Raw genomic sequence first — 19,716 nt, forward strand, 5'->3', positions numbered from 1 at the left:
TTCTTTTCTTTTCTTTTCTTTTCTTTTCTTTTCTTTTCTTTTCTTTTCTTTTCTTTTCTTTTCTTTTCTTTTCTTTTCTTTTCTTTTCTTTTCCTTTCCTTTCCTTTCCTTTCCTTTCCTTTCCTTTCCTTTCCCTTCCCCCTTCCCCCTTCCCCCTTCCCCCTTCCCCCTTCCCCCTTCCCCCTTCCCTTCCCTTCCCTTCCCTTCCCTTCCCTTCCCTTCCCTTCCCTTCCCTTCCCTTCCCTTCCCTTCCCCCTTCCCTTCCCCCTTCCCTTCCCCCTTCCCTTCCCCCTTCCCTTCCCCCTTCCCTTCCCCCTTCCCTTCCCCCTTCCCCTTCCCTTTCCCCTTCCCTTTCCCCTTCCCTTCCCTTTCTTTTTTTGAGACAGAGTCTCTCTCTGTCACCCAGGCTAGAATGCAGTGGTGTCAGCCTAGCTCACAGCAACCTCAAAGTCCTGGGCTCAAGCGATCCTCCTGCCTCAGCCTCCTAAGTGGCTGGGACTACAGGTGTGGCTACTATGCCTGGCTAATTTTTTTCTGTTTTTTGTGGAGATGGGTCTCACTCTTGTTGGTCTTGAACTCCTGAGCTCAAGTGATCCTCTTGCCTCAGCTTCCCAGAGTGCTAGGTGTGAGCCACCACACCTGGCCACTCACAGATGTTTTGAGGTGCCTCACTTCCCACCCCCACACCCCACAGTCTCTTTCCCAATATGCTCAGTTTACTTCCCTGCTTCCTGCAGGCATCTCGAGCCTTCCATGGGAGAGGGGAGCTTTTCTTGGGATTTCCTTTCTAGCACTGCCCCCGCCCTTGGCCTTCACCACGGACTTCATCACGGCCTCCTTCCTGCAGTGTTCGAACCAGAGGTAAAATTGCTTGTCTTCCCCTGCAAACTCCTGCAAAGAGAGGCTGGTGCCTGGTCTCTTCTCCCTGTTGGGCGCACCTTGCTCGGCAGACAGAGGGTGGCCCTGCTGGCGTGTGCAAGGGTGGCTCCGGCACAGAGCAGGGCCACGGGCGCTGGCTCCTATCCTTTGTCCTGATTTCCATGCTGTTTTCTATTGCAAAAGTAACATAATTCAATTATAGAAAACATGGATAAATATTGATGAGCTTGAAAGAAGAAAATAAAAATGACACACTGTGTCTCCATCCAGGCACAGCTTAACATTGCAGTGCAAATTATTTTCTGCAAATAAAATTTTAAACCCTAATTTCAGTCTTACCGTGAGTGCTGTTCTGTGACTGGCTTGCCTGACTTACTCAGTAGTGTGTGCATAGCCCCTTGTTGTTAAATGCGCTTCCATACCATAGCGCTAATGACGGAACAGGGTTCCGCGGTGTGGACGGACGGCGATTTAGCTTCCTAATGATTGTTATGGGCATTTGAGCTGCTCTGAATCCTTGTCAATAAGTGTCCATGGATGTCCCTGTCCTTAGCACAAGTCCTGGAAGTAAGATTACTGGGGCCAAGGGTCTGTACAGTTTAAAGATAGCTGCAATTTCAATAAGTGAATTGACTTCTAAAATAGTTAATAAATTTGTATTCCCACCCGCACTGAAACTGCCTTTTCCCCATGGATTTTTTTTCCCACATAATTCTGATGGTTAATTTTATGTGTCAACATTGGCTGGGCTAAGGGATGCCCAGATAGCTGGTAAAACAGTATTTCTGGCTGCGTTGGTTCTGTTTCTCTGGAGAACCCTGACTAATATAATCACACATGCTTTTGGAGGATAATGATGGCGATGATAATGATGGATGCCTACAACAGTGCCTGGAACACAATCAACCCCCAATACATACTTGACGAATGCATGAACTGCTCTTTCTTAGGTGGCTTTGGTAGGCATGACTTGGTGGCCGCAGCCACCTCTCTGGGAGACCTCACCTCTCTCCCTTGGCTATTCTAGTTGTCCGTCCTGTTTGAGGACCCACATCCATTCTTCTTCCATCTTGCCTTCTGTGAGTATGCCAGTCCAGCATACTGTGACATCCTGTAGCTTCTGTTTTATGTATTATTGACACAACACTGTGTAGCCACGCCACTGTTTTTGTAAGCTGCTGTGGCACAGGGTTGATGTCAAAAAATATTATAAATAAAAGAATGAAAGGATGTAAAAACTAAAATGCGACAGTCTCTCTCCCTCACCCAGTTCCACTTCCCACAGATGTAATCATTATCAGTGATTTGGTTTAGATCTTTTAGGTTCTTCTCCTTTTGACATTCATACACACCCACACATGTGTTTTAACAGTAGAGCATGTGTTGCTTTTTAAGTGTTGTTGATGATAATATACGTATTTTTTTGTAACTGATATTATGCAGTAAGAGAATACCAAACTGCATCCAATCATTTACACAGTGATAAACACTTAGGAAACTTCCAGTTTTTCACTAACGAAAACAGTGCTTCAGTGAAATCCTTGTACGTATTTCCAAGTGTTTCTGTTGGTTAGATTCTTGGAAAGGGAATTTCTGGGCCTAAGACTATGCATATTTAAATTTTTAATAGACAATGCCAAAATGCTATTGCTGAAAAGACTTTACGAATTTATACTCTGACCATCATTGCATGACAGTGTATATTTCCCTGAAACCTCCTTAACAATCGACATCATTAATCTGTTCCATTATTTATCATAAGGATGAGAAAATATTTCATTGTTTTAATTTCGATTATTATATTCAATACAATACAATGCAATTTAATTTCTGTTGTATTCAATTATTAGTGAGGTTGAGCATCTCCTTATATGTTTATTGACTGTTTAAAAAATTTCTTCTGTGAATTGCCTGTCCATAACCATAATTGTCCATAATTGGGTTGTTGTCTTTTTCATACATTAATTCTTTAACTGTTAGATATAGTGCAAAAATTTCTTCCTCTTGTCATTTGTCTTTCCATTTTTTAATGTTTTCTTTTATCATGTAGATACTTCACATTTTCTTTTATCATGTAGAGACTTCACATTTTCATACTTCATATAATTTCATATGTATGTAGTCAAATTTGGCATTTTTTTCCTTTGTGGTGTTCCTTTTTCCAGTGGTCTTTTTTGTTGAAGTGTAATTTATAGTCAATAAATTGCACAGGGTACCTTGGTTTTGTATCTAATCTTGCAAGGTATTCCCACCCCAAGCTTGTAAAAGTGTTTTCCGTATTTTTTCTCTAATGTTTTTAAATGAATAATTGAAAGGTTTACTCATCTCTTTGAATTTATTTTTATGAGTCATGTAGTACCTAATTTATTTTTTCTTTACAAATGGCAAGCTTGTTGTCTCTACATAATCTATTGAACAGATAATATTTTCCTATCTTGAAATGCCACATTTTTCCTAAGCTAAATTACTATATTTAAATGTAAAATGTGTATACTTTGCCACAACAGGACTATTTTAATTATTATTGAATAAGGGAAGTCTCTTCATTATTCTTTAAATAGTCTTAGCTATTCTTTTACATTTATTTTGTTTTTAAGATGATCTTGAGAATCAGCTTACCTAGTTTTGTAAAAATTATTTTGGGGTTTGCTTGGGATGTCGTTGGCTTTATAAATTATTTTGTGGTGGGTTTATACATCGTAGACATCTTATGGTTTTAAATGTTCCTGTCCAGGAATCTGTCGTGTTTTTACATATGCAGGTTTTTTTTTATGTCTTTCAGTAAGAATTTCTCCACTTGACTTTTGCACATTTTTATTATTTTATTTCTAGGTGTTTTATAGTTGTAATTAAGATATACACTCTCCTTCTACACCTACGCATATACACTCAGCTTTTAGATGGTATTGCTGGTATATAGAAAAGTTTGTCTTTTGTTGACTTATATTTGGCAACATGAGTTACCTTATTATTTTGTATATAGTCTCTTGCAGTTCCTTCTCAGGGACATCAGTTAATTTATATCTCATTACCTTTTCTAACCGTATTGCCATGGCCAGCACTTTAGAGGTAGTGAGTTGTCTACCTGTACTCTTTTTGTATGATACGACTATGAATTTCAACTTTACCATTTGGGTTTTCATCTTGACCACACTTCTCCATCTCTTTTAGTAATCTCTTTTCCTTTTTTAATTTCTTAAAACCCTTATTTAAAAATCCATTCCAGAAACCTGTCAGATATAGATGAAAATTCCATCAGCCTATAGTGTTTATAACGTAACTTTTTTAAAAGCAAGACACTTGCCTGCTTCTAGTCATTGTCATGTTTTCTACCTTCCAGAACTTCTCACCCTTCCTTAGCTGCAGTTTTTCTGACCTCTGCATGGTCATCACTTAAGAAGTGTGAGAGGTTCTGCTCTGCGGAGGGAAGGGCTGAGAGCGTGGTGAGTGAGCCCACTGGCTGCAAAAGGTCCTGCTGGGAAGCTCACTTGCAGGTGCTGACTGCATTGAGCCCATGGATACTATTGGGGTGCCACGATCAAATTGTACAAACACCGATTAAAATCCCCAGCTTGGGGGTTTAAATTGTTTATCCATATTAGAGTGGAGTCACGTCTTTGATCATAACAGCAGTCCAAATCACTTGTGCTTTGATTTGCTCTCTTGAGTGGGAGAGAAGGGAAGGAGTTACAGGGTGTCCAGGGACTGCGTGTGACCTGTGGCCTGTTGCATTCATGTTGCAGCCCTAAACTGGTGACGGAGTCCAGCTCGCTAGTCACGTGCTTGTGAAATGCTCTCTGAATGCTGCACAAAAACCTGCAACCAAAACAAACAAACAACCCTCCTAGTGTCTGCAGTGTGATTTGCTTTACTTTGCTCTGCCTAGTTTCACTTTCCCCTCAAAGCTGGGTATGTCCTTCAGCATGTGTGTATGTTGATAAAAAAATAAATAAATAAGTAGCAAACTGTTGGGGAGAAATCTACAGCAATAAATGAATTCCTGGAGATGTTCCTGAAAGCGCGTCCCACCACCCGGAAGCACAGGCTGCGTCAAGTCGGAGCAACGCGCACGCTGCCATTTTATGTTTCCACTGTGCAAATTATTAAAGTATGGTGGAGAATCGGGGACTTTGGAGAATAGGGAAGTATTAAATTTGGGTTTATCTGCAAACCGTGCATGTGCGGGATTTGGCGGAGGTGCTCCTGGCTGCAAAAGGTTGTTGGAGCCATGTGGCACACAATGACACAGAAGTGACTCGCCGGAGGACAATGGAGCCATGTGGCACCCAACACTAGTACAGAAGTGACTTGCCGGAGGACAGTGGAGCCATGCTTGGCTCATTCCGGTGAATCTCACACCAGAGGAACTTGTGGATGTCGCTTTTATTATGCAAAGGTGAAAGGAAAGGCAAACAATGAGTCGGAAGTGTCTCCGGTTGCCTGGGTTGCCTGCGCGCTGTGATGATTTGAGCAGGGATTGAAAAGCCCCACGTGACACATGGCATTGGAACCCTGGAGAGGTTTCCAGTGGAAGTCATGAGGGCCAATGTTAGTGTGATTTCCTTTGATTGCTGTATCAAAAAATGCAAAATTGGGAAGGAAATGTTCTTAACATCAGTGAGGAGTAAAACGTAATAAAAGCGATTCCAGAGAGGTAAGAAATATAGGCAGGAAGTAACAAAATGAGATTCAATTTGAAGAATGGCAGAGTGACACGCTTGGGGAGAACGGATCTCAAGCACTGCAGGATAGTCACGGGGAGGCAGGGCGTCTCTGCGGAGGGCTCGGGCGGCCGGCGGGTGAGTTAGCGTGCGTCTGCAGCGTGGCTCGGCGGCGCGAACAGCCCGTGCCATTTCCGCCCGTGTTCGCGTCCGCCGGCGTCCCTGAGCAGGAAGGGACCGTGCCGTGTGCACTACACTGGTGAGACTCTAATGGCGCTGCAAAGGTAGCTTGGAGCCTCATTTCCAGAAAGACAGATTCAAGCGACGGAGGAGCGGCAGATGTGCTAGGCAACGAGAGCCGCCCTCAGAGCCGGCGCCTGTGCGTCCAGGCGGTTGCGGGCTCAGCGGAGAGCGCGTCGGCAAGTGGGAATGAGGACGCCGTTAGCAGCGCCGGCGGTTTATTTACCCCTCCGTTCAGTGGGCACGGCGCCAACACCGGCTCCGTGCTGGGCTGTTGTGACCGTGGACACCTGGGAGCGCACAGGTGGATCCGTCTAGAGGGCACAGGCGCGAGCACACGGCCGCTGCGCGGTGAGCAGGGCGGCACGTGCGTGCGCTCTGCGGGAAGGCAGGACACCCAGCCAAGGGAGGGGCTGTGCTGGCCCGACACCGGTGGTTTGTGTGCGAGGGGCGAGGACGGGGTCACTCGGGATCGTGCAGGGGCTTGTACCGACATTCCGGAGCTTCCTCTATTTTGTGGGCCAGTATTCTCACCTTGCTGGACGGTGAGGATCTCCCGGGCTGTTGTTAGCACAGGATTCTCAAACATTTGCCCAGGAGATTCTGGCTTGTTAGGTCTGGGATGGACGCTGGATATTTACCATGCAGTCTGGGCAATCTCGCAGCCGCTGTTGGGGGTGGTCTCTGCTGCGGGCCTGGAAAGCTGTGCACCATGTCAAGTCTTTTGATGGGTCCCTCTGCCGGCAGCCTGGGGCATGGGTTTGGGGGAACACGCTGGGGGGGGGAAGAGGCGGAGTCTTTGTAAGGCACAGGCTTGAGATGATGGGGTGCCAACCTTGGCAGGAGGAGCAGAGAGATGGTAAGAGGTCAAATGAGAAGTCTTTACTAACTGGCTGGATGTGGGCCGTGGGTCGAGCTTTGGGATGGCACCCAGGGACTAGCTGCGTAAATATGGTGGGGTGGTGCCCACAGCTGAGAGGGATAGGGGAAGTTTGGGAGAGGGAGGTGGCTGGAGGCCATGCCGCAGAGATGCCCAGTGGGCACATACAAGTGTGGGTCTGAAGCTCTCACCTGATATTTCTAGTGAGAGCTGACTTCTGAGTCGTGCAGTGAAACCCTGGGGGTGGGAGACATCCCCAAAGGGCAGGGCCAAGGATGGAGACGTGGGAAGCAGCGCTGCCTGGGGCGCAGAGGAGCTGGCTTCTGTGTCTGTCCGCTGTGCGGGCCGCTGGGCCGCCTGCTGGAGAGGCGCAGTGTGTCCAGCAGCCACTGCAGGGCGAGGCGCAGCAGCGCTTCCTAGGAAGCCGGAGGGTCCCTCTGGGACACAGCAACGCGCTGCCCGGGGAGGGAACGCGGTGCTGAGCCCTGTGTGCTCCGTGCCCACGACAGTCATCTTGGCGCAGCAGCTTTCGCCGACGTGCAGGTGTGGCTCACTGCAGGTGAGCTGTGATCACCGGAGCTCAGGTAGTGCCTGCCCAGCCCCGGGACTGGTGGGTAGGCCAAGTCCCGACGGCCCTGTGCCCAGCACGGTGGGGCACAGCAAGGCTGCTGGGGCGGCACAAGGAAAGCAGCGTGGAACAAAGGGAGCATATCAGAGGTGGGTGATCTCCGACAGAGAGAAGATCCTGCTCAGCCCCGTCTCCCTGTCTCCACGGAGCGGCATGTCCGTGCTGGGTGCTTCGGGGTATCCTGAATTGGAACCAGTTTTTTACCTGGAGGGCATCATAGCCTGGTGCACACATTCTCAAATGCTCTTGGTTCTTGGAGCCTTTAGGCCAGAAACAGAGACAAAAAACAACCAACAAAACAAAAAACAGTTAGCAGTTTTGCTTTTTATGTAGTTGAGTCCAACAATTTTATGTAAGTGTTGAGACTGAGACAAGTTCTTCTTGTCCTCTTCAGGGTAAAGTCCAAGATCACCTTTGAAAGGAGGTGAAGGTTTAATATTTTAGGGGCCAAAACCTCTCATAGATTGAAAAAGAATGTACAGCTAGTTATGGCAAATATTTTTTTAAATAATAATGCTTTCTGAAGAAATTCCCTTGCTCCGCCCCCGTGGCTGCAGAGGGCACGTCCGGCCCTGGGTCTGTCCTCCGGGAGGCGCTGGCTGCCACCCGCTGTGCACGGGCGGTCTCCCTTTTCCTGGCATGTCAGGGTCCCGATGGCCCCACTGTGCAACCTTTAACCCCTTTGCCCTTTGTCCCCTAGTTCAGGCTGTTGCTGTTTATGTCTATTCCCTGCTTTGTAATAATTCCTTTAGGTCCGCTTGGCGCCTATCCCCACCTCTGGGATCTCCCCACCTGTGCGTGCCCTCCGTCCTGCTTGAGCCTGTTACTCCAGACTCTGCCCTCGGGCACTCATCTGCCTGGCCCCTCCCAGGAAATGCAGATTCTGTGTCTAAGCGAGAGGTGGCCCCGGGTGGGTATGGCGTGCCAGACAAGCCGCAAAGCCTGGCGCTGACAAGACAGTTTCCAAGATGCAGCCTGGTCTGTGGTGCTCCCGGCCAGGACTGGGCACCAGCCACAGTCCCGAGTGCCGCAGTTCCCGGGTCACTGGGAGAGCCTGCGCCGGTGTGCGGGGCTCAGCCTGAGGGCACTGCCGGGGCCTCGGCCCGGGAGCTGGGCTCCAGGAGTTCTCAGAAGGATGTGGTCCTTCACTCTAGGCCTCTGCTCTGAGGGCTGCAGCAGCTTTGATTCCTAGGACCTCATAAAAAATGATCCTCCTTGGCTCCCCAGCCCAGCCCTGCAGCCCACAGACTTGGAAGCAGTCGAACATGCTGAGCTGCAATAAGTCTCCGCGCATCTCTGTCTTCATCCACAGCGAAAACGCTAATAATAGAAGCGATTTGCAAGGGCTGTCTCCTGCAATTTGATCAGTAATTCGCTCTAACCCCAAATAGCATATTTTAACCAGCCAAATTGTTATTTGACTTAAGATTGTGTAAGTCAGGTTTAAATGTGGAGTGTGGGTGAAGCAAACGGAAACCTCTCTGCCACCCTATAGTAGTATTTAAGGGCAAAGATGAAATTATAATTCATCATCTGACTATTTAACCCCGAAATGTGACAGGAAATTTAATAATTAGATCTGAAGTTACTAGCACAGGGAACTGATACTTCAAGTTTCAGAGGAAGAAATTAACTAAATAATTCCTTTTTCTCTGGAGACATGAAACAGATAATTAGGAATGAGATTTACTAAACATTTAGTGCTACTGCTTAATTAAGCAAGCACACATCATGGTGTTTAAAGTGTCAACAGGTCCAGACACTCAAAGGGAACAAATTGATAACTGGAGTGTAATTTAAACACTACATAAAACAATTCTTCATTGTACATACCCTCATTCCAACTGCCATGGTCTTGGAAGAATTTAGAAGATTAAAAAAAACCTTACGCTTGCAAAGCTGTGTGAAGCACCAGTTCATGAGCCTGTCATCACTGCGCCTTCCCAGGGAGAGGTGAGGGTGGAGGGGGTTGATCCCAGCCTCACAATCTGGAGAAGAAGACGTAGGTGGCTGTGGGTATGGCTCTTGCTGGCACTATCAACACAGCAAACAAAAAGGGAGTGTGAAAGGCCAGGCGACAGACAGGGTGAGCTGACACAGGGGCAGAGGAAAGGAGGATCTGTTTGGGGGCACAGGAGGTCACACGAGGATGGGGGTCTGCTCAGGCCACAGGAGGGCTTCAGCAGACGGCGACAGGCCACGCCACTCTGGGTGAGAAGGCAGCCGGGCAGGAGAGGCATGCACAGACTTGGTGAGTTTGATGCCTGTTTGCAGCTGGTGGGTCTTGGGGTGGAAAGGCTGGAAGGATAGACCTGGCCAGGGATCTTGTGCCAGATTCTTCTGGAAGGCTCCGTCGCAAGTGTTGCGGTGCATGCACGCAGAAGGGCTCGAGAATGACTTTTTGGATGAAATAGTAAACGAGTGATCCAAACTCTTTGGTAAAATGGTAACACAGAATGGGAGGAACGTGAATATAGAGCCCCATCCTGGGGTTGCTGTGTGCAGAGGGGATCTGTCACTCCCAGTTTCAGTATTTCCTGACCACTATTTGGGGACATCAAGATGGCCTTTGTGTTCTACAGCTCCTTACCCCTCAGGTTTTGAACTCCTTTTCAGCTGCTTTGTCATAATGGGAGGTCTATGTAGCATAGTTTTTTGTTTGCTCTTTTGCTTTGTTTCTGTTTTCTGGAATTTGTCTTAGACGAGGGCAATAGGAGTGGGGTGACGGGACAAAGCTGGGCTTCCTGTTTCCAGCGGCTGCTCCCACAGGTCCCTCAGTGGTCCGGCTGCCAATCATGGCCACGGAGCCACGAGAGAGACGGCCTTTGCCCTCCGTTTCTCAGCGGCAGGGGAGGGAGGAGGCGAGAGGCCAGCTTCTGAGAGCAGGAGCAGAGGCCGCTGCGCCTCTCCGTGGCTGCACTCGCCGCCCTGGGAGTGCGGATCCAGTTATGGATAGTTGGGACACAGCTACGTTGTGAGTTATTTTCGTGGGAAGCATACCCTGTTGAAACGAAGGGACAGCGAACTGAGTGCATTAACTTGGAATTTGAAACAAAGGTGTTGACTCGTCCTTATTTTATTTAGGATCTTTTCTCTCTCTCTTTTTTTTTTTTTTGAGACAGAGTCTCACTCTGTTGCCCAGGCTAGAGTGCCGTGGCATCAGCCTAGCTCACAGCAACCTCAAACTCCTGGGTTTGAGCGATCCTCCTGCCTCAGCCTCCCGAGTAGCTGGGACCACAGGCATGCGCCACCATGCCTGGCTAATTTGTTTTGTCTTTATATTTTAGTTGTCTAGCTAATTTCTTTCTATTTTTAGTAGAGACAGGGTCTCGCTCTTGCTCAGGCTGGTCTGGAACTCTTGAGCTTAAACAGTCCCCCTGCCCCGGCCTCCCAGAGTGCTAGGATTATGGACGTGAGCCACCTCACCTGGCCAGGATCTTTTCTTATACATACTTCACATCACTGTCCTCGTCCCATCTCTTTACCTTTTTCTCTCCCATCAACCCGTGCAAGATGCTACCCGAGGAAACCGAGGCAGGGTGGCGTTTTCTCTCCCCTGGGTGAACTGATTAAGAAGAATCATTTTCTGGTTAAGAGTCATCTTCTGACTTCCTGCTTCCCTTCTGCAGGGAACCAAGCTCAGAGGCCATAATGTGCATTAGAACAGACAGAAGCTAGCGACTCCAGACCGCGGTGCAGAAGCCCACCCAGTGGCCCGGGGTGCTGGTGCACCCCCATGCTTCTGGGCTCCGGGTGAAGGAAGGTGCAGGGCAAGGCGACGAGCCTGCCCCTGGCCTCTCTCCCAGCCTTCCAGAGGGTAACGATGTCATGGTCCCAGCAAATTCCCTCTGGGAGGCCTTGGCCTACCCATACAGTCTCTCGCTCATTGCATTCATGCGTTCTTTTAAAGTAACTTTGACTTGAGCTTTGGGCCAAGAAGGGTTCTGGACAGAGAAGGAAGCAGACGCAGATGACGGACAAGGCGGGGGTGAAGGTGTGCTCTGGCACAGACGCTGCACTGTGAGGCCACAGGCCGGCGGGAGGAGAGTGACGTCGATGGCCACTGCAGGAAGCCTCCTCTGGCTCCGAGTGTCTCCAGTCTCCACGTCCGGGAGTCGGCCTCTCGGGGAGACACCCCATCCTTACAGATGTCTTGCTCTTTTGAAAATAACTGTTTCTTGAAAGCTGCTTTCTGCACATCGTTTTCTACACTGAGACTGCTGTTTTAAGGTGCCCTTTGGGGTCCTTTGTGGACAACACTTTGTGAGGGCTCACTGCTTGTGTTTTGTTGTGACTTGTTTTCCCTGGATTCAACTGAAGAGGCATTGGCTTAGTTTTGAGTCCTAGATCCTGCCCTGGCCTGGACAGCACATTGAGGCCCAGGGCCTGGTTTCTCACATCATGAATCTCCTCTGCTGTGTCTCCCTGGACTCAGTTTCCCTCTTTTCTAGGAGTACATAAGGCAGAGCTTCAAGTGGGGTCCTGGGACCTGCAGCCCCAGGTTAGTTCCCTGATTGGGCAGATTTCTGAGCCCTCCCCAGAAACTCAGGGGCAATGAATGCTGGAATCTTCATTTTAAAAAGAGCCCAGTTGATTCTTGTGCACAATAAAGCTTTAAAAATCTTGGCCTTGGGGCACTAGTGAAGACAACAGCCGTTAAGACCGGGATCTGTAGAACACAGAATACGTGGGCGGCCTGGCCAGCAGCAGGAACAGAACGGCGAGGGCCTCCCCTGACTGGGCGCCGGCCTGCCCACGTCCTTGCCGCCATTTGCAGTCGCCTCCTTCCTTCTCCCTGCATGCCAGGGCCCCTCTCCTCTCCTTGCCAGCAAAGCCCACATTCTGGAAGGCTTTCTGTGCCAGAAATGCACACCTTGCTTTGGATGTAAACCTATAGTTGCAATTTAAGCTTGGTGAATCATAGGATTCTTTGTAAAAGAAACCGGGGCGCATGTGAACCCCTGGGAGAGAGGTTCAGGAGAAGCGGAGCCTTCCCAGAGCCTCTAGATATCTTTGGCCATCTCTTCTCTGGGTGACTGGGTCACCCCATGGCTGGTGTCAGCATCGTCGGTGAACAGGGAGCCCAGAGGGCACCGTCACAGGGCCTGGGCGAGAACTCACGGCCGCAGCGTGAGGGCATGTCCCAGGGGAGTTGGCAGGGCGTTCTCTCCAAGCTAGGAATCGAGGCTCTCAGTTTCCACTCCTCTCTGAGTGCCGGTTTCGCCTCAGGTCCCATCAAAGGGGATATGACTGAGGTTCTCTCTTTCCAGTCTGCTTCCTCCAGACACGAGGCCGATACGATCGGTCTGTCTCAGTGCGTCTGGGCTGCCTCCCTCCAGACCATTCAGTCCTGCAGCCACCTTCTTCCTAGAGGGCCAGTGACGTGGTGGATCTCACAGCTTGTCCCTGATTAGATTTCACCTGATTCTGTGCTCCCGGGGAAGGCCCAGGATGGTCCGAGCTCTGACATCTGGGCCACCACCTCACTGGAAGGTCAGGTGGGCTGTGCCTGTTGGGTGCGGGGTCCCCAGAAATTACAAAGCAGTCGATAGATCCATTGACGATTTAGCTTTTTAGTGCTCTTGACTCCCCTCCCCACACCGTGAGCCCTGAACTGATTGACAAGTGGGAGTGGGGGTCAAACAGGAATGGGAATACCCATGCATTTCCGATAAAGCGGTATTGAGAAAGGTGGCCAGATTGGATTTCCTTCTGCCTCTCCGACTGGTCGTACTCTCTGTCCCCTCTGGGCTTAGACACGTGGTCTAACAATGTTATCAAGTTCACTTTGAGATAGCATGGGCTTAGCAGCTGAAACAAGATAGTTATGGCAGAACCTCGGGAAAATTCCTGAAGCTCTGGCAGGGTCCGTGTAAAGATTTTCCTTTCTAGTAGGAACAGATAAGAGTATGACCAGTGTTGCTAATCATCCTATGCCAAACAAAGCTACTATGCTTTCCCTTAAAATATCTGCACTGTAATTGTGTTAAATCAAGGACTCACAATTTCTGCCCCTGAAAGGTGAATTAAAAGCAGTCCACAGGCACCTGCCTCGACTCATTTGAGCTGTGGGGACTTAGCCACAAGAACAGGGACCCCTTCCTTATTGACCATTTGGACAATTGAAGAGTTGTACTCTGAGGGAAGGGCTGACGGTGAGGGACCATTCTAGATGGGGCAATTAGAGCAGTGAATAAATTAGACAAAAATCCCTATTCTTAGGGAGCTAACGTCCTTGCAGATAGAGCTGGCTCACTAGGTCTCAGACACTGTTCTAAGTACTTTACGCATGTTAACCCCTTTAACCCTCACACCCACCCTGACATGGGCACTTCTCATCATCTCTTTTTTACAAATGGGGAAAGTAGAGCACAGGGAAGTTAAGTGACTTATCCAAGGTCACACAACCAGCAAGTGGCAATTAGTATTTCACCAGTGAGCATCATTGCATCCCAGACTTTAAAGTGCATATGTTTCACTGGGGGATCTGGGTTTAAAAGCAGATTCTAATTCAGTAGATCTAGGGTGGGGCCTGAGATTCTGCACTGCCAACAAGCTCCCAGGTGGGGTAAGCCTCTGGACCACGATGTACATCTCTGACCTCCTGAAAGCTAAGCTCCTTGGAGATATGTTTATTGGAGATATTGGAGATATTGGAGATATATCCATTTCTGTGTTTTCTTCATCAGGACTTTCTTATCGTTGTCCAGGCTCTATTAGTCGAAGTCGTGAAAACCCAGCCAAGCGGATTCAGGAGAGGGTGGGAACAGTTTAGGATGCAGAGGTCATAGAACACAAGCAACATCAGGCCTCTCGGGCCCAGAGCACCATCAAGCCTGGGGCCTCCCGCCTCCCCTTCCTTTGCGCGGTTCCCACCTTTGCTCCGTCCTGCCCACCTGCGTGCCCACAGGGCTGCACACGCCCCCACCGCCAGCCGCCAGCTCTTTCCTACCCAGGCCTACAGCAACCATATGTACTCTGTTTCTTATTTTAAGTGCTCAAATCTGATTGCTTGCCCTGCTGTCAGTGGATTGCAGGGTGAAATAGGCAGGCAGGGGAAGGCGGCATGAGGGACTAATTGTCTGATGTAACTTATGTCACACGCAAGACGGAATACCCACTAAAAATTCCTTCCTGAGGGTCCAGCTTGCTTACTTTGTGAAGCAAGTGCTTCACAAGCAGAAAGAAATGGATCATTCGTTACATACCAAGTGCCTATCAGCTGCCAGGCAATGTGCCAAATGATGGGGAGACAAAGGTAGAAGATACAGCCACTGGTTTTAAAGAATTTAGGTTCTGATGGGAGAAGAGTTCTATGGTAAAGGCAAGTTCGTTTCTAGCAGACCACAGGCCTTCTTCTGAGAACAGTTAGGAAAACTGAAAACATCTATCGGCATTTTTGCTTTCTGAATTACATATCTATATTTCATAAATACATTTGTATTACATAATTATATATGTGCAAATATATTTCAGCTATCCCAGTTGTTCTCTGACAGACTAGATAGGTCAGTAGATCATAGAGAAAAGTAGCAGAGTGAGCAAAGTGAGCTCAATTTTGGAGACACTTTTAAAAGAAATTCAACCATACTTAGGCAGTGCTAGTTGAGAGAAGCTATGCAGAAAGTGACAACCAGGTGTTTAGGAGGCAAGTGAGTTTTTGGCAATTCTGACAGTGAGATGAAAATCGGAAGGGCTGCAGTAAATACCCCCTCAGGATTTCCATTGGGGAACCCTGAAGGGTTGAGTGAACCCTAAAAGTAAGGGCAAATCAAAAATAGACTGGACTCTATAAAAACTGAAACCAAGCCTCTGAAGAGTCCAAACCCTGATTGGACTAAGGTGACTATCCCCCTACTATAACTTCCTATCAGGAAATTAAAATTTTATGTAGACCTTCCATGATTTTCCACAGATAATTTTAAAAAATCAGGCATACCAGCGGACAAGATCCAAAGCAAAAACAGATGATAGAAACCTGTTTATAGGTGATGATATGAAAGTTATCAGGCATAGATATTAAAACAGTATGATTAATATGGTTAAGAAATCAGATGACAAGCTAGAGAAAGTCTTTAGAGAACTGAGATACATATAAAAAATTTAAACAAATAATCTAAAACTAAAAAATACAATGAATGAAATTAAGAACTTAATGGGCTATACAGGAGGTTAGACACAGATGAAAAGAAAATTAGTGATTTGGAAGACAGGTCAGTAGGAAGCATCCAATGCAAGGTCTAGAGAGAAAAAGGATGGAAAATTAAGTATTGAAATTATGCAAATAATACAAAAGTTTGCAGGGGGTAGTAAATAGAATTAAAGTTCTAGGCCACCTTTGCCAAATTCCTTTCCTCTCATATTGATTCAATTCAATTCCAACTACCTTTGTTTTTTATTTGGGTCCTGAATTCTCTTGTCTAGAGCTCTTCAATGTGGTAGCCCCTGACCACATGTGGCTATTTAAATTTAAATTAATTAAAATTAAATTACAGATTCAGTTCCTTAGTCACACTGGCCACATTTCGAGTGCTCAATGGCCACATGTGGCCAGTGGCTGCTGTATTGGACAGGGAAGACACAGAACATTTCCATAATCTCAGAAAGTTCTCTTGGATAATAATCTTATTCCCTGATATTTTGCATTTTTTTTTCAGTTTAATTTTTAGATTTTTACTTGTGATGACGTTACCCCTATGCATAGAACATTTTCATGGTTCCAGACTCTTTAGTGTGATGTTCAAGATTTTACACATGCTGACTCAATTCTGTTTCTCTGACTATTGAAAGCAGGTAAAGTAAATTCAGTGATGCACCATTAGCAGAAAGAAGGCAAAATAATCTCAAAATCAGATGCCTGTGGCTCTGTGGGACCGTCTTGCATGGAGAATGGTGCTCAGAGCCTGATGCTGAGTCATCAGATGACTGCAGCCTCCTCTGTCTTGGAATACTCAGGCACCAAAATGGTAAAATAAACACTGCTTTGGCTCTTGGACTTCCCATTGGAAAACTCTTTATTTTAGTAGTCTATGGGGCAGGTGAGGCTTTTATTGAACTGAGTCCTGGCTTTGCCATTTCCTGGCTTTTAACCATGGACAACATACGTCACCTCTTCTGTGTCCCAGGGTTCCTAGCTGTTGCGGGTGAGCCCCTGCACCTGCCCATACATGTTAGTTGTGGCAATTAAGTGTGGTTTTGCAAATGTGGAAATGACTTTATGAGGTTGGGTGCCAGATATAGCATATGGCATTATTTGAGGTTACCATGCGGGACAGGGCTGTTAGCTACTCTACTTCATATTGTGCTGTTTCTTTTTGTCTTACAGTGATTTCTCTCAAAGCTTCTGAAGATTCATCTTTTGAGAAAAAGAAGACGACTTGGGCAGTTTTTGAAGGTAAAGCTTGCATGCTTCCTTATTATAAGATGTAGCCTCACTTTTAGACAGTAAGAAGGGAAGAGAACAGGAAGAAAGGGTCCTAACTTCTAAGTTTTGCCGTAATATCAAGTTGTTTTCTGGGCCTAAACATACTCAAGATGGGGAATCACTGATGGTGTCAGCCCACGTGTTTTAAAAGAGCAGAAATGTAAGCACCAATCTGCATGATTTTTGTTTCTTTGTTTTGTTTTTCTCCAGAATTCCTGAATCTTGAAGTGATATAACAATGATAAGTACATCTATTGTGACTACATTTTATTTCAAATGTCTTAAGGAGTTTGGGGTTTGAGAAACAGTTTGAAAAGCTTAAGCAAGTAATTTTCAACCCATGTTAGGGTCAGCTGGGGATCTTTTAACACTGATGCCTTTTCATGTCTCCAGAGACATGAAACTCCTGATTCAGTTGGAATTTGTTACAAGCTCCCCAGCTGATTGCAGCACACGGCCTGGCTGAAGACCACACCCTAGAAAGTGGCTCCCGAGTGTGGTCCCAGGCCGGCGTCGCCGGCATCACCTGGAACCTTGTCACAAGCACACGTGTTGGGCCCCGGCCCAGCTTACGGCATCAGTATGCTGGGGTCATGTTCAACAATCTGGGTTTTAATGAGACCTCCAGGTGATTCTGATGCGCACTCAGATTTGGACCCTAGAGCAGGGGTCTCAATAGGGGGTGATTTTGCCCCTCCAGGGACATTTGTCACTGTTTGTGTATATGTTTATTGGCACAACTGTGGGGGGATGCTCCCGGCATTTAGTGGCTAGGGGACAAGTATGATGCTAAGCATCCCATAATGTACAGGGTAGTCCCCACAGCAAGGAATTTTGGCTGCAAATGTCAAGAGTGCCGTGATCGAAAAACCCTGCCTTGCAGTAAGGCAAGGTCAGAGAAATTACTACCACACAGCGAGTGAGGACTGTGAGCCATAAGCAATGAAAGAATGTACGCTGTGGGTTCTCAGGCAGAGCCTTCGGTCAGTGAGAGACCGGGTGAGAGACGGTCAGTGACTTTGGGAGGATTATTCTTGTGAAGGCATGGCATTTATTAATGAAGAACGATCTAGCCAAAAACATCTCAGGAGATGCGCGTGCCGGGGGCGTCACCGGCTCCCCCGTTGAGCCAGTGGGTAGTGTGGCGGAGGGCCGGCCTTGGAGGGAGAGCACACCTCCAGTACCTGGAATAAAGCAGCGGGCTGAAGCCCTTTCTTTCTTTATTAGAAAAATGTAATTGTTAATTGTGAACATCATTTACAAACCATAAGGTGTCACCCACGTAGGCCACTGGGATTGTTTAGTTTTATAGTCATATATTTGTTATATAGTTATATAGTCACATATCCTCAGATTGCCCTTTACGCCAATAATGATTCTTTGTATTCCTTGAATTTTCTTCTGTACCTTTTGTAGCTGCTTTTTTCTATGTTTGATGATCGTCTAGCAAATAATCCCCAGATCCCTGAAATGCCTACCTGTTGGCAAAGAGCCGAAAGTGGCTTCACTCCTCGTGGGGTGACGCAGCACTACAAGCAAGGCCGACCTTCTCGTTGATGCCTAGTAAAGTGAGCAACCCGCGTTGGTTTTTACCCCAGGTCTCCGGAGCTGCCCTGTGTCCAGGCACTGTGACAAGATGGGGTTATCTTCATAACGACCTGGGTGTCCCTAAAGATAGGGATGTCACCAGGATGTGGCGGCCAGAGCCCTGTGCATCATGAGATGCACACGAGTGTCCCGGGAGGCCTGGGCTGCAGCTCCTGAGGGTGTGATTGTTTCATTAAGAAGGGGTCGAAGAATCTGCACTTTCTCGGTGCGAATCTCCTCGGCAGGGGAGATTCCTAGGCAAATGGTCTGAGGATCATATTTTGAAAATGCTGTGCTACAAAAAGCAAAACTATATATATTTGGAAGGATTGTGGCCTTCAGTCCCACTACAACCTGCAGCATAGCCAGTGTCTCTGAAGCACTTTGTATAATTAACAATGTTTTATGGCTCACATGTAGCTGTGGGGCGTCAGGGTTTCTTCTGACCTAACTCTCTGCATGAAGACCGGAGCCCAGCGAGCGCTGTGCGCTCAGCAGTGGGAACCGGGCCCTTCAAAGAGCAGAGCTGGCTTTCTCGCCATGTGCGATGCTCGCCTCAGAGCCCCTGTTTCCAAAGCCATCTTTTCCCATGACTTGGTAATGGCAGCTGCGGCAGCGACATCCGCGTGTTTTGCTTTTTTAACCCAGCCACAGCTTTGGCGAGGTTAGAGGTACAGTTGAAACTCCCTGGCGCATGATCCCAGGCCTTTGGCCCTTCTGTTCCTGCCCGGGAGAGTGCAGTGGATTGCAGACGGACGCCATCCCCCTGGGGCCAGCTCGCCTGGCCCGGAGCCCACCCCACAAAGGAGGCATTGATGGTCAGGCCTCTTTGTGGGGTGCAGGGGTGAGTTAAATCCCTCAGGGCTATCGCTCAGGTATCTCACCCTAAGCAAGATGCTGTTATGGGCTGGATTAAAAAATAGTAGCAGGAAGCAGAGTTTTATCGCCAGAAAGCTGCCATCTGCCAGTGCTGTTTGCATTTGCCCTGGAAACGTACAGGATGGACAGTATCTCTCTTCATCCAGTGGTCGGGGGAAAGTGGGGTTCCTTGATTATGCTGAGGAATGCAGGGGTCATGCTGTTTCAAAGCAGCGCTGAATAACCCTGCTGGAGTCCAGGTTGCCAGGCAACAGGTGCTGTCTGCCCTGGCTTGGCCATGTTGTCTGGGACGGTGGGAGCTGGCACGCCGACATTGTGCACCCCTGTCTTGGCCTCTCTGCTGCGCGGGCAGCCACTCCAGCCCGCCAGCCCCGCGTCTGCTTCAGGGAGGCGCAGGCGTTTCCTGCATGGCTGCTTGCGCTTGAGTGCAAAAACGGCATCCTTTGGAAGTCCAATGGCAAAAGACTTCAAATGAATTCAGGGAATGTAACACAATTTCTGCAATTATGGTGGGTGTGCAGGAATATATGGTATTTTA

General features: G+C 47.8%; 1 protein-coding gene across 1 annotated transcript in view; it reads left to right on the top strand.

The window, feature by feature from the left end:
• LOC105860100 (V-set and transmembrane domain-containing protein 4) overlaps window positions 1–19,716 on the top strand; it is a 99,063-nt gene that overhangs the window by 9,942 nt on the left and 69,405 nt on the right. Inside the window, exon 3 of the mRNA XM_020280476.2 lies at window positions 16,614–16,682. Within this exon, the coding sequence (XP_020136065.2) occupies window positions 16,614–16,682 (69 nt within the window). The remainder of the gene's footprint in view (window positions 1–16,613; window positions 16,683–19,716) is intronic.

The sequence above is a fragment of the Microcebus murinus genome, chromosome 14 (assembly GCF_040939455.1).
Source record: "Microcebus murinus isolate Inina chromosome 14, M.murinus_Inina_mat1.0, whole genome shotgun sequence".
Classification (NCBI taxonomy): domain Eukaryota; kingdom Metazoa; phylum Chordata; class Mammalia; order Primates; family Cheirogaleidae; genus Microcebus; species Microcebus murinus.